Source organism: Temnothorax nylanderi, unplaced genomic scaffold (genome assembly GCF_030848795.1).
Source record: "Temnothorax nylanderi isolate EJ_2023f unplaced genomic scaffold, tnyl_v1.0 TNYL_tig0170_pilon, whole genome shotgun sequence".
Taxonomy (NCBI): Eukaryota; Metazoa; Arthropoda; class Insecta; order Hymenoptera; family Formicidae; genus Temnothorax; species Temnothorax nylanderi.
Genome location: NW_027249232.1, coordinates 100,560 through 126,397, shown reverse-complemented (window position 1 = coordinate 126,397; position 25,838 = coordinate 100,560). Strand labels below are relative to the sequence as shown.

The following is a 25,838-nucleotide window of genomic DNA, read 5'->3' as shown; positions in this document are numbered from 1 at the left end:
AATATCTCACGATTGAACCCAAGTAGAACAAGTTAATCACAGAAACGTCAAGATGACATTAAAATGATGAATTTTATGTCATCATATGGTCAACGTCAAGAATCAGTTTGAAATGACTGACTTGTGACATGCTGTTTTACGAGACTCGTGATATATGTAACAGTATATATTGTTACAAATTGCATGATTAGTCATAATTTTCTTCAGTTTTCATAACATATTTCGAGTATATTCTTAAATAGAACGAAAAGATCAAATAAAAGTCAAGGAGAAGTAGTAATTAATCAAGATTAAATGCTTCTAATGAGCCATTTTGACGTCATAATGACGCGTAAAAAATGATTACAGAATGATGTCATTTTGATATTTTCATGACTGATTTGTTCTACTTGGGAATGTTCTTATAATCAGCCGTAATCGGCTTGTTTCAGAATAGAGTTTCTGGAATAATCTCTGCCATGTATACTCATCGCAATGTATTCTCGTCCTTCAAGAATATTCTCAAAAGGAAAAGATGGCCGCTGTCGGCACGATGTTTTTATGTGCGTCTTCCAGTAATAAAGGTGCAATTTCACGCAGCGAATAAAAGCTGGCGTTTTACTTCCACTCCACCGCTACGCAAAGCAGCGTTAAAAAGCTATTCGCTATCGCCCCTATCCTTTTCATGGAGCGAATATTAGCTGGCGTTTTACTCCCATTCCACCACAACGCAAAGCAGCGTTAAAAAGCGACGATTGCTAAGTACATGACCTGACATAACCGCAACAAGTATAAAAATGGAGTTGGATTATTATAATCGATACATCGAGTACGTAAAATATTATAGACATACAGTGGCGGTTATAGCTGAAATTAGAAGACGACGTATAGCTGCAGCAGTTGCTGCGATGTGTTTATTAAAAAAGAAAAGAAATAAATATAAGAAGAAAAGGTTTTGGGTAGCTCCGATTTTCGAAAATCGTAATGAACACAGTTTCTTCTTTGCATCGGTTCCGAAATTGATATTGGAGGACATACGATTTCACAATTACTTCCGAATGACTGCAACTCAATTGGAGGAATTATTAGAAAAAATCGCATACAAATTACAGAAGCAGGACTTTATTCGAGAATCTATTTCACCACCAGAACGATTGGCATTAACCTTGAGGTTTGTTTGGTTCAGCCAAATTAAATTTTTTAACTTAGTATAATTTTAATGTATATATGAAACAATAGGTTTGTTTGCGGTAAACGTATTAGAGCACATTGGAATAGAAGTATATTGGAACATACGACACGAAGAAACCTAATGTTATACATTTTTACTTAATGCATATATATGAATATTATTATATAAAATATTGTAGATATCTTGCTTCCGGAGATTCGATGACATCAATGTCCTATCAATATCTTGTGGGAGTGACAACAGTGACTACAATAATACATGAAACTTGCAAAATAATTTGGGATTATTTGTCCCCTTTGGTTCTTCAAAGCCAGCTTGAAGAAAAAGACTGGTTAGATATTGCCAATGATTTCAATGAAAAATGGAATTTTATTCATTGTATTGGAGCCATAGATGGCAAGCACGTTATTATTCAAGTGTGTAAATTGTTACTGTATAATATAACTTAAAAAGAAGTACAATTAAAAATAATTTTTCTGATTTTTAGTGTCCTAATAATGCTGGATCAGCGTTTTTTAATTATAAAAATAGTCACAGTATAGTACTTATGGCTATCTGCGACGCAAATTACATTATCCGTTTTGTGGATATTGGGGCTTATGGCCGAAGAAGTGATGGCGGTATTTTTAAGGACAGTGCTATAGGAAAAGCGTTTGATGAAGGTCCCGAATGAATATCCCACAGCCAGCAGCGATTAGGGAAGGAGGACCTATTTTACCATATTGTCTTGTAGGAGACGAAGCCTTTCCTTTAAAATCGTACTTACTTCGTCCGTATCCGAGAAGAGGTGGTGTTTGAGATCGTGATCAGTCTCGATCATTCGCATCTCGAAAACCGCGCTCGGTTGTTTGTTAGCGCATGCACGCCTGCGACAATTGATATTCGCTTAAATTATCGCATGAGAATTGTCACGGGAATATCCAGTATAGCATGGATCTTTCGTGATTAACATTCTGGCAACTTTGACTTTGTCATTAATAATAAGGTCAGGCCTTGTTCTACGGCCCGAACGACTTATTTGTGCTCACGCAAAGGGAAGGATCCATGCTATAAACAAAGCAGTCGAAAACAAGCAACGATCGCTTCGGATCGATGCTTGAAAACCGTGACGTAAGCACGGTGACGTGGGCCGCCGGTGGCCAATCACCCTCGCGAAATCATCGGTAACGAGCTTGGAGGGAGCCTCATCTCGGAGGTAATAAAAGACCGCCGCTGCGCCGCGGAAGGTCTTGTCCGCCCTTCCGGCATTTCGTTCGAAGATCACCGCCAGTACACCGCTTTCGACACCGCTTTGCTATACCGCGTTACACCGCTTTACCGCACTTGCTTTCGCCTTCGCGCCTGCAACATCTCGCCGCTTTTGCCGTGCTAATCTCGGTGCGCGCTACCGCTCACGGCTCTGAACTCTGTAAATAATTGTACACATTAGACTTTGAATATACTTTGTTTTATTTTCGTGTATTTCTGGACTTGCTGTTGTTTGTGGTCGTCTTCTACCTCGCGCTATCTCGCGCTACCGCGTGCTCTCGAACAGGTGGACTTACACCAGAACAAGATATATACAATTATCGTTTGAGTCGTGCAAGACGAATAATAGAAAACACATTCGGTATAATCGCCAGTCAATGGAGAATTTATAGAAAACCAATTATCGCCAGTACTGAGAATGCAAAGCTAATGGTTCAAGCAACTGTTTGTCTCCATAATTGGCTTCGCCGACAGGACAATGATGTTAACATGTATGTTCCTCCATCTGTGGTCGATGTCGATGATCCACATTATCCAAATGGCTTTAAGCCAGGGTCTTGGCGAACTATCATGGAAGATGGATGTGCTTTTAGGGAAATTTCAAACTGCGGATCAAATACGAGTTCAAAAGAAAATATAGAATTTCGAAATAAATTTTGCCATTATTTTAATAACGAGGGAGCAGTACCGTGGCAAAATAATAGAACTAAATAAAATTTTAAAAAATGATTTTTATAATGTAATTTGTGTAATATTATATAATAGATAAAATACTAAGAAATATAAATAAACATTTTTTGATTACAAATAATTTTTTATTACAAAAACCTTTCTTTATAAAAAATATAAAGTTTCCATATATCACAAACTATTATATAATAAACTTATAAATATTATAAACTATATATTAGAAACTTTAGTCACTATATATTATAAATTCAGACACATTCTTTAATTAATACTTATTTAATACTTGTAAAACTAAATAAAGCTACTTTGTCAGTCGGTAGAGGAAATAAACGGCGGCTATTTAATAAGGATTATTTTTTTTAGCATTATTAAGCAATTGCATCACTTGCAGCATTACGTTTTCCATAACCTGAGGATTGATTTCTCGTAATTGAGCAGCAACAAGGTTACCATACAAAGCTGCTTTGTCAGAGGGTGGTGGCGTAGGAGGCACAAATGGTGGTATACTAATCGGTTGATTTATAGCATCAATTAATCGGTCAAAATTAGAACCATCTTCGCTATCATTTAGGCTACTGTAGCTACGTTTGTGATTACCTACAATCATTTAGAGATATTGTATTTTTGTACTTTTATTTTAATTACATTTGTAAATTAAATAGAGTAGCGAAAAATTGAAAACAAAAGGTAAAAATTTTTAAATCTCATTAAAAAATAAATTTTCACAAATATTAATTTTAATTTTTCATTTTCCTTTAATACTTTTCATAAGAAAATAATTAATAAATTAACATACGTGATCCACGACCACTGCTGCTGCGTTCATCAAAAGTCGTATCATTAGACTCTTCGTTGGGACATGTTGTGATATTGGTTACAGTTCTGTAACATACAGTTTAAATTTACATGCAATGAATATAAACAAATATGTACTACTGCATTAAGATATGTTTGTACGCTCGTTATTTCATAAATACGTACTCGATTTCGGGCTGCAAATCGCTAAGAAACTTCATTCGTTCAAAGGGCACCCATTTTTTTTGTGAGGTCCCTGCTGAACCGCTTGGTTTCTGCTGTTTATTTTTGTACGTCCTATAAGTATCGCACAATGACTTCCATTTTTTCTTCATAGTCGCAATGTCTATTGTATCTAGAAAAAATACAAAAATATGTTTAATGGCTCTCTACTTAATCTTATCCCACTTAATTATAAGTATAGAATATTACCATTCATCGCTGTTTTTATCTCTTCCCATAACTTTTTTTTGGCTTGCATAGTTCGTTCACCAAGAGGAAGCTTGAAATTCCACAGCGGGGGGCGTTTATGTACTTCTTCGATGAACTGTTCTTCTTCCAAAATTTTATTATTTCGCCAATTGCTCTTGGCCTCTTGGTTTGCAACCTGGATGGTATCTGTTACGATCGCCTCCTCACCGTCTATTAAACTTTTGCGTATTATCTGTCCGTCTTCTACACATTAAAGCATTCATGTTACTTGTAATGTTACTTATAAAATATACAATAATGAAAAAATGTTATTAATGTTCACCGGTATAAGGATAAAAATATAAATTTTCATCTATATAGTATTTGTCATATCTTTCCAAACAAGGTGAATGACTTTTTATTTCTTGTTCAGTAACGATAGTTTCGCACACACCACAAGTATATGAGGGCAACAGAATTTCCTAAAATATAAGAAACACAATTATTAACACAATATAACAAAATTAATTTATCTAACAAATAAATAAGAAACAAAGAGCAGTCTAACCTATAAGTATGTTTACTGTATGTATATAATATATACTAACTTCGTTTGTATTTTCGGGTGCTATCAATTGATTAAACCCTTCAGCCATAATTTTGTCTTCTTCTTATGCACTTTTAATAAAAATAATTTAAATTTTACCGTTGCTTCAAGACGGTGTACACAAGACCGTGGCAACCGTGGCTTCAATTCGCTAAAAGTTGGACTGTGTCGAACTTTGAGCGTTTATTCGCTGGATTCGCCATTTTGGCGAAAATTGATGGAGAGGGGGTAAAACGCCAGCTTTTATTCGCTGCGTGAAATTGCACCTTAATGGCTGTCCTCGCCAATACGGATAAACTTCCTTCGTAATATAATAGCCGGCCTCAGCAGTAGAATCGTCATAAAATAGACTAGAGTCCTTTCATACTTCTTAGCTATCCGGGAAAATGCCTCTGAGTTTTCAGCAGTATTTTGTCTAATCGACAGTCTCTCGAAAGTTCTCGAATGTAACGTGCGTATCTACGCATTACTAAAAGATGCTCACTAGTTGAGCGCCCGGAAGAGAATGACGACCCGCTCGTCGTCGCTCGCGTAGCAATATCAGGAAAACGCCAACGCGCCTGCGCCGCGCCGGAAGATGCGTCGCGCAAGAATATCAAGAAGCGCCAACGCGTATGCATTGTACTAGAGTTCCTTTAGTAAGAGTTAGGACATCGTCCGCCATTAATGGGGAATTATGCGAACGATCGAGAGAGACAGCCTCCCCACTCGTACTTTTCATGGGTCTTTGTCTCACTCCCACTTATAGCTTTGTCTCACTCCCACTAACGTCTTCCCCATTAATGGCGGAACCAATCAGGAGTCAGACCAGGGTGTCCTAACTCTTACTAGAGGAACTCTACATTGTACTAGATGAATCATGGTAACAGTAGTAATGCTGTTTGATCGATAGTGCGTTTATGGGAGGTCGGTAACATAATAAACTGCGTTATTGTTTTCGCTCTTAATTCTATTTTACCATGTTAACTCTGTCTGTCCTTACTCTATTTATCTATTTTCTAAACAGTTAGTGTCTGAGCAGAATAGCTGACTTATAATTTCAAGACAGTGTTTTATGCTTTAAATCTTTGTTTTTAGCAACGCACAATACTGTCTTGTGTCTCAAGTCTTAAACGAGTGTACAAAGTGTCAACATTGTAAGACTTGAGACATAAGACAGTATTGTGCGTTGCTAAAAACAAAGATTTAAAGCATAAAACACTGTCTTAAAATTATAAGTTAGCTATTCTGCTCAGGCCCTTACTGTTACGAAAAAGTGTGTGTGGCCAGCTTAAGGGTCGACAGGAGTCACGGCCGAACTCAGGTGCACTCAGGTGCACTTTGTGCACTAACAATAAGTGCACTTTAAACTGCACTTTAACTCCGTATTTTATTTATTATAAATTTTTAAGAGCAAAAATGGAAAATCCGGCTATGTATCGGGTTGCGGCTGATCTTACTGATTAAAACAAGCATAAGTTTAATGAGATTAGTTAATTAATTTGGCTAAACTTTGGGAAAAACCATTTGTAGCCGTGAACCAATCTGAGATAAGTTCCCACCAAACACAATGCAACATGTAACGTACAGGTTAGTTGTAATTTCCTACTCAACAATATAAATGCAATATAACACGTGTTATATTGCATTTATATTGTTGAGTAGGAAATTACAACTAACCTGTACGTTACATGTTGCATTGTGTTTGCTGGGTTGCTTTGTCATGTGTTAAGGGGCAGCTAAATGTAACGTGGTTGATATCTTGGACAGGGTCGCCGCAAGCGCATGAGCCATCATCAATAATGTTTTTTCTAAAAAGACTGTGGTTCAAATTATAGTGATTCGCTCTGAGTCGCGAGATCGTAACCACAGCATCGCGTTTGAGGTCGGTTTAATAATACCAAGGTTTAGGCGTGTTGACATATATGTTGGAAAAAAATGGTTGCCCTTGCACCGAGCTCTGTTAAATAAATAGTTGTGAAACTCTATAGCTAGTTTTTCGCGTTGTTCAATAAAGAGGTCTGAGTCGGGTAGCTTAAATGACGGGTTGACAGTGCCAAAGCGAATGGCTTTTCTGGCAAGTTCATCTGCGATCTCGTTACCTGTGATGCCTTTGTGAGAGGGGATCCAAATGAAAAGGATTTCCTTACCGCGGCTTTGGGCTGCTAATATTTTGTTTTTTATGAGCGGGATTATATAGTTTAACCTACATGTAACAGGATTGGTGAGAGCGTCAAGAACACTTTTCGAATCCGAAATAATGGAGAATTTAGGACCGGGGAGGTCAAGGGTGAGCAGCACAGCATTGTATATCGCCCAAGCTTCCGCTGTGAAGACCGAGGCGCGGGCAGGGAGCTTGAACATCAAATGTTTTTGGAGTTGCGGGGAGTAGCACGAGGCGCCAACCCAGCAGAATGAGTCAATCTTTGAGCCATCCGTATAGAAGACTGTGGAGTCTTGAATGATCGAGCCGAACGTCTGAAGAAATATGTTCTGAACCAGAGGTTTGGGGGTTCTGTCAATCAAATTTAAGAGGTCAGAATCTGGTCGGTAAAAAGTGGGGGCGAATAGTATGGATTGATATGAGTGTTGGAAGGGAGAGGGAGCTACCTTGGAGTGAATGTAGGGCAAGAGAGATTTTACTTCCCAGCAAACACGGGTATATTACTGTTATATTAGCTTGATAAAACGAAATGTAACACGCAATATAACACGATTGTATCAGGTTATATACACGTTAGTGGTAATTTCTCACTCGTATGTATTGCAGTTATATAACGTTAATCGAAGGCATATATAACATGTAATATAATTTTCAAAGATGTTACCAAATGGTTATGTAACATGTATGTAAATTTAATAAAAAGTTATATAACTGTAATGTAAATTATAGAATTGTGTTATGTAACTGTTAATTTCTTGTTACTGAATAAAATGTAAATATCATAAATATCAAATTGCTTTTTTAAAACTAATTTCAAGCAAAACTAAATCAAATTTTGATTACTTTTGCATGTAATTAATTACAGAATTTGATATTTATACATACATAAATATTAAGATCTGTAATTAATTACATGCAAAACTAATCAAAATTTGATTTAGTTTTGCTTGAAATTAGTTTTAAAAAAGCAATTTGATACTTATGATATTCACATTTGTAACAAGTATGTAACAATTAAAATTATTAGAACCATATATTGCTCTAAATTAAGTAATAATCAACAGTAATTATATATAAGGTTTTTGTATCTTTATTATTATTATTTATATATATTATGTAAATTTCGTGGAACAGACAGATATACTATTTAGACAGATTACTAATATGTATTTACGTACATAATATATGTATATTATTAATATCACCTGCAACCAGAATTGCAATAAAAGACGCAATCATATCTTTCTTATAAACTAAGTTGTACACTTCTTCTTCTTTTACATAGAAAACTAATAATGCCAATTAAGATACATGTACATATATATATATGTATGTATGTATGTACAATGTATTTACGTACATATTAATATCACCTGCAACAATCTATAAGTTCAGTCTCTAGGATTATCACAACTATATGCAGAAGAACAAATATAGGTATATAACCTGATTTAAAACTCAGAATTGCAATAAAAGACGCAGTCATATCTTTCTTATAGATTAAGTTGTACACTTTTTCTTTTTTTACATAGAAAACTAATATGAAGAGAACAAAATCTGACAATATTAAAATAAAAACTAAAAATGCCAATTAAGATACATGTACATATACATATGTATGTATGTATGTACAATGTATTTACCTTTCCTACTGAAGGCATATTTATATGCCTCGATATAACTTTTCTCTGTGCTATTCTGAGATATTTGAAGATGTTGAAATATATCGTTAATAATAATAGAAAAATCCTCTTTAAGCGCATCTATTTCTGGCAGAAACGGTAGTCTGCTGAAATGTATCCACCTGAAACGCTACATTGTTTGTCATTAAAATGCGTAAATATAAAATTTTATATTTACATAGCACTTGTCAAAATTCTTACGAATCTTCGTGAATACAATTTCGAAGATATACCTACTTTTTATCTAACGCAGAATTTCTTGATACTCGATTCCAATAAAAATTGGGATGCGGACTCGAAATAGCTACGAATTTGTAAACGATGTCTCTGTGCAGAGTGACCATGTACCACTCCAGAAAGCCTCCTAGGTCATGGCCGATTATATTACACGTCTTCACGCCGAGAATCAAAATGAATTGTTTCAACTCGTCTATTAAAATTTCGATCTTGTAAGATCGCCTGTTGAGCGGCTTGTCGCAGTCGCCGAATCCCTTTAAATCTATAGCCACAACTCTAGAACAGCATTGAAAACATGAGTCATAATCAATACACTAAAAAAACGTGCGCTATGTGAAATATTTTATGAATAAAAATTATCGAACGTACCTTTAGTGTTCCGCGAGACATGGGATTTGTTTCCTCCAAGTTAACCAACAGGCCGGGAATCCATGCAATAATAACACGAACGGTTTACTCTTGTCTCCCGCTTCTACATAGTGGAATTTAACACCCTGCGTAAAGAAAAATGAATGTATAAAAAAAACGGAATTTTTTTTATAATGTCTGAATTATATCAATTTGTTCACACATTTTAAATTTAAAATAGAAAGTGAGCTTTATGTAAGAATTTCCCTTCACGATATTTCGCTTTGCGGCTTAGTGCGAATACAATAGAAATATGGCGCAATTATGATAGCATAATAATACAGCGTGCGTATCGAGAAATGAAATTAAATTACATCAGACTCTTGTGTATACATAAACGGCAGCTCTCCTTTATGGATTTGTAATTTCCCCATTGATGACAGAGGAAATCCTCCGTCTGTTTTCCAGACTAAACAATTTGATATTGTCGTAATTTTTCAAATCTCCCGATAAAAAGAGACAGGCAATGAACTTGCAACCGGCGCCGGCGATCCCGCAGGACTACTTAATTGAATATTACATTTGTTGTTCAGCAGACACTAATTTTCTGCGAAAAAGTTCAAAGCACGCGACAATCAGCGAAAGAGTTTGTTTAAAGATGTATTGGAATCTCACCGCGGATTATCGTACTTATCGTCTCTCGTCGGCGTCGCGTCCTTTCACGAGCGACGGGCCGTCGCACGCACGAGACACCCGCGGTTCACGATCACGATCTCCCACGGACGGGCGCGGTCTTCTAAATGTACATCGTCGCGATAGTGGCACGATGGCACTAGCGGAAGCTGCGGAAGCGGAAAGAGACTTAGGGCCGGTCTACAATCAGTCGTATGTCGGAGGATATTTTCCGTTTCACGCACGATGCGCATAATGCATTATTTATCCTTGTTTAACACTCGATGAACAACAAGGATAAATAATGCATTATGCGCATCGTGCGTGAAACGGAAAGTACCTCTATATTATATATGATGTGCACAACGTGTTCTAACCTATAATAGCTAATTCTAACGTACATATACATACCTTCAAGTTATCTCTCGTACGAGGGCGAATCAAAGCCACGTCCTCGACCGTCTCTCGCGGGCGTCGCGTCCTTTCACGAGCGACGGGCCGTTGCGCGCACAAGACACCCGCGAATGCGGTAAACGCGGTTCACGATATCCCACGGACGGGCGCGGATAATGTATATCGCGATCGTGGCACGATGGCACTAGCGGAAGCGGAAAGAGACCGCGAACTTGCGCGCGCCGCTATGGCGCATGCTATCGAGGTTATATAATTCCGGCGGTAATTGAAATTATGTTATATAACATTTATATAATATCAACGCAACCGTGTTGTATAACACGCATATATTGCAGTTGTATTAATGTGCATTTATTATAACATATAAATAACGGAGCAACATAATAGTTTTATAACCTAGTTATATTATAATAATAAAGTAAAGTTATATAACTGTTATGCTACTACAGTATAACACCTGTTATATTATCTGTTACTCCTACGTTATATATCAGTTATAATTGGTGTTTGCTGGGTTGTAGGAAGAGATCGAGGAGAGGGAATCTTTTACGGCAATACTCCAAGTCGGGTGGTCTGTCTTGCGCCGTTATGGCCAGTTGAAACATGGCTTCTATTACCGGGTGATTAGTGATAGATAAAGATTTGATGAGATATTTAGATGCTAAATGTTTGAATCGTAACTTGAGAGGAGGTTCTTTGGCTTCCGCGAACATTGTGTTAATAGGGGTGGATATACGATATCCTAGGCAGGCTCTTATAGCTTTGTTCTGAATTATTTCCAAACGATGGAACTTAGGACTGAACTTGAGAGAGAAGATGTGAGATGCATATTCTATGTATCCTCTCAAGACGGCTCTATAAATATTGAGGAGAAGCTGAGGATGAGATCCCCACCAAACTCCTCTTAGGCCCAGTCTACAATGGATGTTGTAAGTCGTAAGTCGTAAGAATTGGCCAATCACAATTCATTATTCTTCGACCGCAAGGAGAATAATGAACTGTGATTGGTCAATTCTTACGACTTACGACTTACAACATCCATTGTAGACCGGGCCTTAATGCTGAGATTACGTCCGCGACCTTTTTGGCTTTGCTGATGACTGAGTCCATGTGCTGAACACCTGTGAGTTGGGAATCAAGGATGATGCCAAGAAAGCGAACTGAGTCTGCTGGGGAGATGATGTCTTCGCCAATTTGAACTTTAAATTGATTTAGATTAAAAATTTTTTGTTTGGAGAAAATTATAAGTTGCGTTTTGCTTGGAGAGATCTCTAAACCACGATTGTAAAGGTATTTGTAATATTAGCAAGGGTTGTCTCGATCCAGTGGATGGCTTTTTTTATTTTCTTGGCCGAGGCAAAGATGACTATGTCGTCTGCGAATTGTAAAATCTTTACCCTGGGATGTAGTAGTGTGGCTATATTTCTGAGATAAAAATTAAACAGGAAAGGGCTAAGTACCGATCCCTGAGGGGTGCCTTTGCGTAAAATGCGCGGGGAAGAGAGCTTGCCCTGGGTGACAAATTGAACGATTCTTTCTGTGATGAGGTTTTGGACAAACTGGCATGTTTTGGATGGAAAATTGGCCCGTATAAGGTCTTCGACTAGAATGGGGGGAATAACATTGTCGAAAGCACCTTTGATGTCAATAAATAGGGCTACCGTAGCTTTACTAAGGAGGTTTGTTGTTATGGATTTCTGCGTTGAGGATGGTAAGGTTGTCAGAGCATGAACGGAACTTACGGAGGCCAAACTGATGATCTGGGATAAGATTTGATGTTCCGGATTCGACGCACCAATGAATGCGATTTAGGATCATTTTTTCAAGGAGTTTGAGTAGACAGGAAGTGAGAGCAATAGGTCTGGCTCCTTTACCGTGGGGTTTGGGAATAAGGTAGACTAGAGAATGAGACCAGGCTTCTGGGAACCCTGGCGAAAATTAAGAAGCTTTATAAAGCGTTGACAACCGTTCAATGAGGGTTTTTTGAGAGTTTATACGCTTTCAAACTTTATAAGAACGCTTACACAACGCCGTTGGATTTTGAACGCTTTCAGAACGCTTATAAAACGCTGTATATAACGTTTCATGAAAGTTCTGAAATGCTGAGGCAACGCTTTTCAGAGAACGCTCAGTAAACGCTGCGTGCAGAGAGTTTGCTGTCAGATTTTTCAAACGTTTAGACAAGCGTTTTCAATCCGTTCAGCAAACGCTCTTCCGATGGCGAATTGTAGAGGCGCAGTGAACGATTTGTAAGGCGTTAACGCAAACGGCTTGGAGACGCCCAAGAAACGCTTTTCCCGACTCCGTAACACAAGCGTTTTCCCTCCGTTCAGCAAACGTTCTTCTAACAATGCCGCTAGGCGGCGTATCTTTCTCGCATTTAAAATCCAGCCGCGTATATAAGCAGACCCCCTGCGAGGCAAAAAGCAGATTTTAACATTTAACGCTCTTTACGCCGTTTCTTCTAACGACAAGAGTAAACGCCCGTTAAGCTTAATAGAGGCTGCACGCAGTTTTCAATGATGAAAGCAAACGCTTTCGACTTATCAGGGCTGCGTTCGAAAACGTCACCCGAGTGCACACGAGTATACTCCCATCTCTTTCTATCTCAGCGAGTTAGGAGAAGGGAGTATACCCGTGTGTACCCGGGTGACGTTTCCGAACGCAGCCTAAACGCTTAACAGAGGATCTCTAAATGTTTTAAAGAACTCTCAGCAAACGTCATACGTCATGTAAACGCTGTGCAAACTCTCAAAAACGCTATATACAAACGCCTTTCAAACGCTGCAGCGTTGCAATTTCCGCTCTACGAACTCTCTACTGACCGTTTCTAAACTCTCAACGAACTTCCGCAAACGCTCACGTAAACATCAAACAAACGTTTATGAAACTTCTCATTTTCGCCAGGGAATTTTCCTGCAGCAAAGATGTTGTTAGTAATTCTAAGTAGGAGTTTCTTGAGAGAGATCGGAAGGGCTTTGAGGATTCTGTAGTCTATGCGGTCAAGTCCCGGACTGGAATTGCTTTTACATGTGTTGAGAGCATGATGGAATTCATCATATTGAAATGGATTATCAAGCCATTGCAGAGGACCATCGGGGTTTGCTTGATTATTGAGGAGGTTAGGACAGTCTGGCGTACAGGAGGGAGGAGTTATATTTGCCATGGTCTCATCGGCAAGCGCCTCGCTTATCGTGAAAGAATCTCCGGATGGTGCTAGTTTGCGATTACGGAATCTTTTAATCATCTTCCAGATCGACGGTGTGGGAGTCATAAAATCGAGCGAATCGCAGTAACTTTTCCATCCTTCTCTTTTAGCTGTTTTTAGAGTTTTTCGGGTGGCAGAAACTTGATTTCGATATGCCTGAAAATTGTTAACAGAAGGGTCTTTTCGATAAGTTTTGCACGCCCGGCTTCTTGCTTTAACCGCCTCTTCGCATTCTGCGTTCCACCAAGGGGCAGGGGGAGGGCTGTGGTGGGTGTTATTTTGTTGTTGGGTGCTACTGCCGTTATTGGTTCTGGGCGTATTGGAAGGGGGGGAGATGGTGTCAATAACCTCCTGCAGAGAGTTGATAAAGGAGTCATACTGTTTTAAGGGCTCATTGTCCGCGTCGCGGAGAACGAATGCCTCAATCTCATGCATTTTGTTCTCTAGGGAAGAAGTGAGTTCTCCAAGTTGTTTTTTGGTGAATTTATGCTTGTGGGAAAAGATACAGTTTGTTTTAATTTTGGAGTTGACTGTGATACCGATCGGAAGGTGATCACTACCACGCGTGTCGTTAAACACGCGAGTGTTGAGGAAAGGAACAAAATTACAAGAAGCGATGGCGAGATCTATTAGGGATGGTTTAATGCCTGGGGGAGGAATGAACGTGGGCGTATTTAGGTTGAGTAACATAAAGGGGAAACGGTCCAGCGAGTCCATGATGACATGTCCCGCCGAATTGGGAGAAGAGGCCCCCCGGTGGGAGTGATGTGCGTTGAAGTCTCCTAAGAATAGAGATTGAGGGAAGGAATTGGCCAGATTGAAAAACCTTTGCCAGGTTCTCTGTGGACAAACCCTTGTGGGATGTCTATAAAGTCCAAAGAGGACTGTACTGGTGTTGTTAACCGAAATTTTGATGCCAATGGCTTCGACAGAATTATCTACTTTTAGGATGTTATCCAAAATAATAGGCGAAAAGTTGATATTGTTGCGGATGAGCAGCGCTATGCCTTGACGGCCAGTGTCACGGTCTTGACGAACTATTTTGAATCCTGGAATGGTGAAAGAGTGCAAGGGGTTTAGGAGGGTTTCCGCTAAGAAAATAATATCATGGGATTCAGACAATTTTTCGATGTCAGGCTTCCTGAGAGAAGCGCCCCTGCAGTTCCAATAAATGATGTTAAAGCTGGGAGAGGAAGCCGAACTGGAGGTGTTAGAAGGCATTTAAAGGCCGTAGACACCTTGGATGGTGGTGCAAAGTTGAAGCACCATCTTATAAATTTGAGAGTCTTTAACTGCAGGGAAGAATTCTGGAAGGTTGCGAACAAAATCAATAATAATTTTAAAAAGGCTATGTAGAGATTCAAAAGAGAAGGGAGGATTAGGATTGTAAGATGGGTTATTGCCTCTATCGTTGACTGGTGCGTTACCATGATTGAATACAGGAAATTGGGAGTTTTTTTAAGGTCTGCTCTCTGCCGTGTAGAGAGTTTGGGCAGGCGTTGTGCGCCTCTTTGAGGTTGAGTTGGTTAATATTCGGATTGTTTCCCTGGAAAAGGTTTTTCGTGTAGCTGCGTTGAGGAGAAGAGGAGTTTGAGTTGCCCTGATTACGAGGGGAATTGTTTTTTAAGATTCCTGCATACGACTGCGGAGATATGGGAGGGGAGCTATTAAGCGAGGGCATAGAGTTAAAATTGAAGCGAGTACTTTTTTGGGAGTCTGAAGAGCTCATAGAGCCTGAAAGGGAAGGATAGGAGTCCGAGGAACTGAAGTCTAGAGGGGGAGAGTAGATTGAGGATTGACAGTTTTCAACCTTATTGCGGGCTTCTAGGTAAGGAATGTTTTGTTCAGCCGCTATTTGGACAATTTTTTTCTGTTTAATGAAAATCGGACAGGTGGATGCTGTGGGAAGGTGATCACCCTTAAAATTTATACATAACGGAGGTAGATTGATTCTTGGGCAGTCATCTTTATTAGCATGTGACTCTAGCGTGCATCTGCCGCACCTTGCCTTGCTACGACAGCTCGTGCTGATATGACCGAATCGGAAACAGGAAAAAAATTTGAATTTGGGGGATGTAGGGCTCTACTTTTAGTTTTGTTTTAAAGATAGAAATTTCTGACGCGACGATTGAGACGTTGGATGGAGATAATTTTTACAGAGGATTCAATTTCCTGCATGATTTCGTTGTCCAGAGAGACACAATGGGATACCCTTGACAAGAGCAATACGCATGATTTTAAATGAGGGTATAAAGGCTACTAAATTGTGTTTTTTAAGCGATGGGTGGCCGATAACCCGATTAGCCGCCTGGTGTGTTTCAAATTTGGCCCGGACTTTATTATTGCCGATTGCGTGTATTTCCTGAATATTCTCGTCGATTCCATTAATGATTTTAGAGATCAAAAGCGAGTCGGGAGTGACATTGGATTCCGCGTACTGGAAATGAACAAGAAAGGGCGGTAAATCAACGGCAGAATAGCGGTTAGCTTCCCTGCGATGTTTCTTGCTGGAAGAAACAGAGGCAGTGGCAGGGGATGACGATCCTCTCTCGGCAGATACCGAATCGTCTGTAGATGCGCGTTTAACCCCCCTCCTCGTCTCGACGACGGGATCAAGATCCATAGTCGAGTCCGAGGGAGGACTATCATTGTTGTCATCGGTCGGAACTATTACGGACAACTTTGTTGTATTGCTAACCGGATCTTTAGATTTCGAGATGTTTACGTCGTTACGCTCGGCGAAATTTGATCCCTCACGTGTAGCGGCGGCTACCGCTACCGCGCGGCTAACACTTTCGAGAACGTTCATGCTCGGTCTATAGGGAACAATCGAGTCATTACTGGGACGGGGGGGAAGGGGCGGGGACTTGCTTGTCCCCTTAATCGTCCCAGAATTGTGATGCTTCTTATTTTTATTTTTCCCCCCATGGGATTTTCTAGACTATCCGACGAATCGCTAGCCGATACGTCGCTATGATCACGATCCCCCGACGGAGAGCGAGAGCGGTTTAGCGGGGAATTGATGGGGCTCACGGGCAAGGGCTCGAAATTGCTGCGCGGCTGCCTAATCTATTTGTGAAATTATCGAACTCACTCAGAGAGGCCGAAGTCCTTTGTTGAGGGAGAGGCGCTTCACCGGGATCGAGAATGCGGGAGGCCGAAGCCGTCTGCATCTCCCCGTGTAGATGCACGCTTCTAGATTGTTCTCGCAGAGATAGCACAGCGAACCAGAAAAGAAGGAAATAACTCTCGAAAAACCTCGATAAACCGAGTAAAGAATAACGAACACTGGATAAAAGATACACTCGCGGCGCGAGAAAGACCAACCGGCACGATTTTGCACGGATACTATGACGGAGAGTCGCGGGAGAGAGAACAGGAACGTCCGCTCGCTACCACGGCTCAGGCGCGAATCCAGGTCTACAATGCGAGTCGCAAAGTCGTGAGTCGCAAGAATTGACCAATCACAATCGAATTTGAGGAGAATAATCGACTGTGATTGGTCAATTCTTGCGACTCACGACTTTGCGACTCCCATTGTAGACCCAGCATTACTCCTGTGTCGACCCTTAAGGGGTTACACCACTGTAGAGCATGAAAAAATAGGCATATTTCGGGAATTTTTTTTGGCGCAATAAAGAGATGAATCGAAATTCTGCAAAATGGGATTTATAATGCTAGTAATAAAGTACAAAATATATTTTTTTCAACTTCGTTCATGACAAAATGGCGGCTGCGCAGCATTTCTCCGTCGGTGCCTTTTTTTTTGAAGGGGTCCACGGCCGGAAACCTAACTCCCGCAATTTTTGACCTGGAACAAAAAACCAAAGTTTTTTCGATTCTATAGAACAACAGCAAGAGACGTACGTAGGATTTTTTCGATATATTGATTTTTCGCGAAATGGTGCACTTCAAAAAAAAAAGTTTAAAAGTTCATGAAAAAAATCGTCACAAAATTGTTTATAAAAAAAAAAAATATGCAATATAAAAAAAAAATCCTACGTACGTCGCTGGAGAAAGCAATTTTGAATATACTGTTAAATTTTCAGATCGATCGGTGAAGATTTGTTCGAGTTATGTTTCCGGCCAGTTCAAAAAAAGTAGTTTTGAGAAAAACGCGTTTAAAGTTTTAAGTACTGTAAAATCATATTATATTCTTCTATACCTTTAATCTGCGATGCCTGCACCATATAATTGGCCTTCTAGATTGACATCCTCCTCCTCTTTTTCCTTTCTTAAGGCTTTCAAGTCGATTCGAGCCTTTCTTGCACCTTCACTCAACGATTCTTCCGCTTTCTTGATGCGCTCCGCGTCCACCTCCATGCATAGATTGTAGCTGTTTGGGCCAATTGTCATGCCCATAGTGTCGATTACGTGCAAAATTGAGGAAAAAGCACACACACGCAAATCTTGAGTTCTACTCAGATACGATTGCAAAGCTGTAGCCACGCAAATGGACCTATTCTGAACGAAAAACGGCAGTCTCAGCACTGGCTGTTTTCTATTTGGGCCGGACGTTTTTATCCTATCAGGAATTTTTATTTCTAAATGATTTCCGTTCATTTGACGAATATTCCTAATATCTATCAGGCACAAGGTCTGTATGCGATGTCCTGTAGCCAGAGCTAACAAGGCCACTAGCTTCTAAATGTCAAAATTTTGACATTTAGACATTTTTGCGGCCCTTTATCTTTTAGTATATCATTTTTAAGACCCTAAAACACCTTTTAAGCAAAAAAAAATTTTTCGTTTTTTTGAAAATTCTACAGTGGTGTAACCCCTTAACTCGTCTTGCGGTGGTCGTGTTTGGATAGGAGGGAGAAAGAGCAGTGGGAGAAACCTCTCAGCTATGAATCTCGTGCTTCTTCTTCTTCTTAAGGTAGCTACAGCGTTGCAGTGAGTCAAAATAGAGTATCGAAAAAAATTTTTTATTAATGTATTAAAAAATGTATATTTGGTATCAGTGGTATCACCTTGTTTCGTGCAACTTCTAGTCTCCAGAAATGTATAATAACACCATGTAATTAATCCCAGATACAGGTAATTAATTAAAAACGAAGTGTCTTACACACGGGTACCAACTTCACATTTGTCAAAACGACTGTAATAAAAAATCTAAAAAATTGGGTGCAATATAGTCGTAAGTTTCTCAACTATCATAATAATGATAAAAAATGACTTTCTGGAAGTTTTGGGTCATTAATTCTGATTATTTTGACATTGGCGCCGACAGTGAGGTTAGGTGCGGTCCGCACTGTTGCCAAGTTTTGATGGCCGACTAGGACTGCGTTCGGAAACGTCATCCGAGCGCACACGAGCACACTCTCCTCTTCTTCTATCTCAGCAATCTCAGTTAGAAGGAGAAGGGAGCACACCCGAGAGTGAGGGTGCCATTAAATGGAGCGCGGAAGCGCGGAAGACAAAATTTACTAGATTTCCGTCGATCCGTTCCGTTCATTTGGTTGCCTTATATTACATGGAGCACAATTTGCGCGGAAAAGCGGAATAGGGAATTATAAAATAAGAATGTTTAGCGGTATTTATTGATTAAAATGCTTGTATTCAATAAATAAACTGGAAAGATAAGCATACTAATACAAATTGCAATGAATTAAGTCAACACACATTTAATAAAGGAATATAAATGTCTAGTTATCACCATATTGTTCCGCTTTTCCGCGCAAATTGTGCTACATGTAATATAAGGAGAAATAAACTTGCGGAACGAGCGCGTCAAATGTTCGTTCTTTTTCTCTGTACTTTACAAATACTATAATATACTTAATACTCAATACTCAAATACTTACTGGACCGTTCATATTATAAACGTTTTACTACACTTCTTTATATACTTGTTTAGCACTTCTTGGCGCACACACACACGAAACACGCATAAATTCCGCTGTTCCGCTCAAATGGGATAGAAAGAAGCGACGGAAACGCGGAATCTAGTTACTTCCTTTCCGCGTTTCCGCGCTCCATGTAATGGCACCCTGACGCTTCCGAACGCAGCCTAGCCAGAGCTTCTCTGTTAGCTACATTTTGCTTGCTTTAATATTGAATATCTTTTTATTGCAATGGTGAACTAACGTTTTTTTTTTAAATTATTCGTAATAGTTTAATTGATAAGATCTTCTGTTTTCCAAACCTCAATCTTTTTTTAAAATACTCGTAAAATCTCGTGAATTACGATTTTGCACGTCGTTCACATATACCCTAATGTAAAACTGATCAACTTTGAATGCTTATATTTCCGTAATTACGTGGTAAAAAATCGTGAATTAATTCCTGATCACGTATAATGCCCTATAGAATAACATAGTTTCATGCCAATCAAAAATCTTTGTTTTCGCTGATGCATTAGCTACCTTAAGGGTAATTATTTAGTTTAGGGGCCTCACCTCAAATATCGATGAAATTATGCTCAATCGACGCGTTTTTGCACGAAACGAAAGAATCTGGCAGAAAAAAGTGTCGCTCTGCCCCGCGACGCGAGATATTAAACGTTAAAGTTGACAGAAATCAGGTTATGATTCCCGTCATACCGACGAGATGTAGCAACACTGAACATGCCCTGCGGCCATATACGCATGCTCAGGGGCCGCACGCGCATGCAAAACTGCGCCAACTTTAAATATACACAGCTGAGAGGAAGCGCAATATTGAGTATAGATTTCGATATTTCAATCATGAGGTAATTCTTTCAATATTTCTTTAATGAAAATCACAACTTCAAAATAATACATTTAATTTTAATTATTTATTGGATTCATATTAAGATCTAACATTTCTCTGTGGAAAACGCTGAAACTGTACACACGGCTGCGTCGCATTTGTCCTATATGCTACAAAGAATAAAAAACAATATACTTGTTTGCTATAGTTATCAATAAATATTGAAAAAATTACCTCACGATTTAAATATCGAAATCTATACTCAATATTGCGCTTCCTCTTAGCTGTGAATATTTAAAGTTGGCGCAGTTTTGCATGCGCGTGCGGCCACTGAGCATGCGCATGTGGCCGCAGGGCATGTTCAGTGTTGCGATATCTCGTCGGTATGACAGGAATCATAACCTGATTCCTGTCAACTTTAACGTTTAATATCTCGCGTCGCGGGGCAGAGCGACACTTTTTTCTACCAGATTCTTTCGTTTCGTGCAAAAACGCGTCGATTGAGCATAATTTCATCGATATTTGAGGTGAGGCCCCTAAACTAAATAATCACCTCTTAAAGTTCTAGTATGACCTTCAAGCAGTACTGCGTACTGCTTTAAATATGGCCAGGCCCTCTTGGCGTATGAGCCGTAAAGCTGGCCACACACACTTTCCGTAGAACGTAACAGTAGGATTTCGACCAATCGCGTTACTCGATTCGGGAACGTACCGCGTTTCCGAATCGAGCAACGCGATTGGTCGAAACCTTACTGTTACTGTTATGCTGCGTTCCCACTATACGCGTCGCGCGTCGCGTCGTCTGTCGTTAACCAATCTAAACATCCCGTCACAAGTAATGTAATAAAATGGGATGTGTTGATTGCACTGATCTCTATGGCTACGGTCAACGTGACGCTACAAATGCTTCGAAGCATTCCTCTTCTCTTTTCTTTCAATGAAGAAAGAAGGAGAAGAAGAACGCTCCAAAGCATTTGTAGCGTCACGTTGACCGTAGCCTATAACACTGGATGGCGTATGCTATGGGCTGCGTTCGGAAAGCGCGCTATTAGCGCTATTGCATCATTCTATCTTTATCGCTCATTAAGTGTAGAACAAGGATAGAATAAGCAAATAGCGCTAATAGCGCGCTCCCCGAACGAAGCCATGGAAAACCTTGTTACGAGTTGAAAACCAGGCAGCCATGATTGATGAGGTAAAATATGCTAATATGGCGGCGTCTACTGTTGGAGTTCAGTGCTGTTTCGGGTTGTGTTAAGAGAGATGTGAGTTAAATATTGTCTGTATCGTTGTGGTTTACAAAAAATACGTTGAAAATGGTGTCATCCTGTGTTTTTTGTGGCTCTAAACAAGGGACCGAAAGTAGAACACTTTATAAGTAAGTATACAAGTCATATACTCATGTTTATGTCTTATAGGTTATTTCCTTTTTGTCATTCCCTTTTTGTATTTTATTTAATTTCTTTCCAAAAATTGATATTGTAAAATAATATTTTTTGTAAAGGTTTCCTTTGAAAGATAAGGAAATTTTGCAATCATGGTTGCAACAGATGGGTCTGGGATCAAACTTTATACCGACAAAGCATTCAAAATTATGTTTGGATCATTTTGAAGAAAAATCTTTTCAAGAAGGTACAAATAAGAAATGCCTACGCATTGGAAGTATTCCAATAATATTTGGGGAGTACAAATTAGTTTGTGCTTACTGTCATGCAGTGAAAGGACAGGATAAAAAAAGATCATTCCACAAGTAATAAGAATTATTTATGCAAACAATCACTTATTTTAAATACAAGAAAAATGAATAATTGTAGTGTTTATCTCGAAATATTTATTTGAACTTTAAAATACTTTTTAAATAGATTTCCCTTAAATAATCCCAAATTACTGGAGAAATGGGTAGCGACAATGGAGTTGCAAGATTTCATTCCAAATGAGAAAAGTTTGCTGTGTAGTTACCATTTTGATGAAAAATGTTTACGATCATCAGGTCGTGGTTTAGTTCTTAAAGCAAATGCAGTGCCAACTTTGTTTTCATCTGCAGATAGCGGAGGTATGATAATGTATTATATTTATAAATTGTTTCAGTTGTAATTATTTAGTTTTATTAATATTGCTGTGCATTAAAATGTAGAACAATAACTTTTTAGTAAAATAAATAAATGCACTTTGTATACAGAAATATATACATTTGTAGGGACCTCTATTGCAAGAGAATTGCAAGAGAATATAAGCAATTCATCTGATGTAGGAGTATATAATATTAATGATAATCAATCAATAACACGGCAGCAAGGTACAAAGCGTATTTCGTCAGAATTTTCCACATCTCCTTCTAAAATTCAAAGAAGTAGCAGTCCTTTTACTAGCACATCAATCCATTCAGAGAGAGAAGCTGTGATGGATTGTTCCTCAGGTATAAATGATTTAAGTGTATATATAAGAAGTTAATGCAGAAAATTTAGTATTTTAGTCTGATAACAAATTTTTCGGAATGTCGACAATAGAACACTGCGACGAAAATGTAGCACTTTCTACGAGTTTAGCTGTTGAAGAAGTAAACAGTCCAGTTCGCAGCAGGACACCACAAACACCACGGAGTATTAGGAAACGAATTCTTCACACGAAGCATGATCATCAGTATGAAGCATCTCCAAAGACGATGAGGAAAAAGTATATTCAGTAAAAGAAGAAAACACAAGATTTGATGAAACAGGCGCACGTTCTGAGACAGCACAAATCACGTTTAAAAAAAAAGATTACTTCATTAAAAGGCATTGTAAGTGAATTACGACAAGCTCGTGTTATTCCAGAATTAGGTTTACAGTGTTTGGATTCTATTGCTAGTACTGACGTTTCCCAGTTTATAAAGAGATTTAATAATAATCAAAGTAAAATAATTAAAGAAAATGACAAAGAAAATAATAAGCCAAAGAAAAGACAATGGAAGTGCCAGCGTAAGAATATTAAGAATAAAGAACCAGGCATATCTAAAGAAAAGTATCCTTAGCAGCTCTTAGGTCGTTTGCAATGACTCTCCATTTTTATTCTCCCAAAGCGTACAGATTTGTTAGGCAAAAATTTTGCAAGGCTTTGCCACACCCTAGTACCCTTTGTTCTTGGTATTCTACAATCGATGGTGCACCTGGCTTTACTTCCGAAAGTTTTGACGCTTTAAAACAAAAAGTTGCAGTATCAAAAAAGTCTAACAAAAAAGTTCTGGTAGCTTTTATGTTGGATGAAATATCTATTAAAAAATCATTGCAAAAACTTTCTAATGGAAAAACTTATGGATGTGTGGATTTCGGTACTGAAATGGAACCAAATCAGACTACTCCGTTAGCAAAGGACGCATTGGTTATAATGGTTGTGAGCTTAGATGAGTCGTGGAAAATTCCTTTAGGATATTTTTTAATTAATGGAATCAATTCTGCTACAAATTCCGGACTTATCAGAGAAGCTTTAATTCGCCTTCATGAAATTGAAGTCGAAGTTGTTTCCTTAACATTAGATGGTCCACCAGAGCACTTTGCAACAATGCGCGCTCTTGGTGCGTCTTTCGATTTGTTAGATTTGAAACCTTTTTTTTCGCATCCGTCCACTCAAGAAATATTCATGTCATTTTTGACGCTTGTCACATGGTTAAACTTACAAGAAATACATTAGGAGATTTACAAATTTTAAAAGATGCTGAAGGAAACTCTATTGAATGGAGATTTATCAAGGCTCTAGCTCAATTACAGGAAAAAGAAGGATTGAGAGCTGGGAACAAATTGAGAATGGCACATATCCATTATTGGAAGATGAAAATGAAAGTCGCTTTGGCTGCTCAAACTCTTAGTGACAGTGTTGCAGATTCAATTGAATTTTGTGATAAATACCTACATTTAAAGGAATTCAGAGAATCTGAGGCAACTGTGAGGTTTGTTAGGTGCATTAATAGAATCTTTGACTTTTTAAATTCACGTAATCCCTTTGCTAAGGGATTTAAAGCTCCTTTGAAAAAATGTAATGAGGAATTTTGGCGACCGTCGATTTTATCAAACGTTGAATATATGCAAGGCATCACGGACGTTGCCGGTACTCCAATAATCCGTACGAAAAGGTATGTTGGTTTCACAGGGTTTATTACAGCGATATTATCCATGATAACAATTTTTGACACTTACGTCAAACCTGAAACTTCTCAGCTGAAATATTTATTAACTTACAAATTCAGTCAGGATCATCTAGAATTGTTTTTTTGTGCTATTATAAGTCGCGGTGGTTGGTGCCCAAATCCGAGCGCCAACCAATTCATGTCAGCTTACAAAAGACTTTTAATTTATCATCAGGTTCAGGCCGTCAATGGAAATGTAGAAGCAATGGATTCCACGAGTATTTTAACAGTAACTTCTACGCGTAAAAAAAAATTGATTTGTATGACCCAACCGTTTTCGACAAAATTGCTAATATCAGAGTAGAAAAAAAACATGATTTAAAGAATGATAACGAAGAGAATGAAACAGAGGAACATTTTTTAAAAGAATTTGATGACTCTATGATTACTTTGCCTGAGCTCTCAACTTTCTCAAAAGCATGTGTAGGTTTCATTGCCGGTTGGGTTGTGAGAAAATTAATAAATAAATCTATTGTCCGATGTGAAACATGCAGAAATGCTCTGCTTCAAGATAATCAACATTTGGCACAATTCAAACAGAACTGTCTTATAGAGGCTAAAACTAACGGAGGTTTATTTTTTCCTAGTGAATCTGTTCTTCGGATTTGTGAAACAACGGAAAAGTTATTGAAGCATTCCCTAGATAAACTTAACGGTATGGTTCCTGTCGAACCTAATTTTCCCGCTCTCGTTTGCTCAAAGGTTTTGCATGATCTTGTACAACCGCCTTGTACATTATTTCCACAGTTAAACGAACATATGTTTGATGATGCAGCTAATGATACAAATCACATTTATTTCCTTTCAAAGCAAGTGTGCAAAGTATACTTGAATTTAAGACTCTATGCTGCGACAAAGATAGCATCTCAAACTGCTGTTGGGACAAAAGTTCGTCATCACCTAACTCGACGAATTATCTGGGAACGTCAGTGATAGCTGGTTTTAGTAGTATTATAGCAGAAGCTAGTCTTCCTTTTTTTGTACTAACATTGACTAGTCAAAACGAGTATTGTTTTAAACTTTATGCTAGTCTATTAAAGATTATTGTCTGAAAGGCCACCTTAGGATAATATAAGCATTTCCATATATTCGAGATAACTTATATTTATTATTTGTCTTTCGCATGGAGTGCAATAAAACAAGCATGAATAGCATGAAAGTGTTGCAACAGGTAGCACAATAGCATGGCTTGGCATAATAAACCAAAAAAACTTGAGCTGTAATATAATTTGTTCATTATAGATAAGTTTTTTTATTTTCTTCAATTATTTACTGTTATTCAGATTCTGAAATTATTGTTCTTTCTTTGTAAGGTTTCATTGATGTAAGGTTTCATTTATATTTGTACTGAATTCAGTAAAAAATAAATATAAATTTT

General features: G+C 38.5%; 1 protein-coding gene, 2 long non-coding RNA genes and 1 pseudogene across 4 annotated transcripts; 1 reads left to right on the top strand and 3 right to left on the bottom strand.

Moving 5' to 3' along the window:
* The first annotated feature begins 546 nt into the window (after positions 1-546).
* LOC139777980 (uncharacterized) lies at positions 547-2,632 on the top strand (annotated as a pseudogene).
* A 580-nt stretch (positions 2,633-3,212) lies between these two features.
* LOC139777979 (uncharacterized) lies at positions 3,213-5,718 on the bottom strand. Its single transcript, XM_071715708.1, has 6 exons — positions 4,924-5,718; positions 4,659-4,797; positions 4,337-4,579; positions 4,091-4,259; positions 3,906-3,991; positions 3,213-3,706 (listed from the first exon to the last, which is right to left on the bottom strand). The coding sequence occupies exons 1-6, from the start codon at positions 4,969-4,971 to the stop codon at positions 3,450-3,452; spliced, it is 942 nt and encodes a 313-aa protein (XP_071571809.1). The 5' UTR covers positions 4,972-5,718; the 3' UTR covers positions 3,213-3,449.
* Positions 5,719-8,400: 2,682 nt separating this feature from the next.
* On the bottom strand, positions 8,401-10,562 carry LOC139777989 (uncharacterized). Of its 2 annotated transcripts, XR_011719460.1 has the most exons (5): positions 10,416-10,562; positions 10,008-10,174; positions 9,354-9,478; positions 8,985-9,260; positions 8,401-8,869 (listed from the first exon to the last, which is right to left on the bottom strand). It is a non-coding gene; the product is annotated as an uncharacterized lncRNA (long non-coding RNA). The 2 variants fall into 2 exon arrangements; XR_011719461.1 differs by lacking the exon at positions 10,008-10,174.
* Positions 10,563-17,279: 6,717 nt separating this feature from the next.
* Positions 17,280-18,136, bottom strand: LOC139777987 (uncharacterized). Its single transcript, XR_011719458.1, has 2 exons — positions 17,792-18,136; positions 17,280-17,437 (listed from the first exon to the last, which is right to left on the bottom strand). It is a non-coding gene; the product is annotated as an uncharacterized lncRNA (long non-coding RNA).
* Positions 18,137-25,838: the final 7,702 nt, after the last annotated feature.

Excerpts from the sequence above, each read along its gene's own strand:
- LOC139777979 (XM_071715708.1), bottom strand. The coding sequence starts at position 4,971 with ATGGCTGAAGGGTTTAATCAATTGATAGCACCCGAAAATACAAACGAA. Across the intron at positions 4,798-4,923 it reads CACCCGAAAATACAAACGAA|GAAATTCTGTTGCCCTCATA; the intron begins GTTAGTATATAT and ends CTTATATTTTAG. Across the intron at positions 4,260-4,336 it reads GATAAAAACAGCGATGAATG|ATACAATAGACATTGCGACT; the intron begins GTAATATTCTAT and ends TATTTTTTCTAG.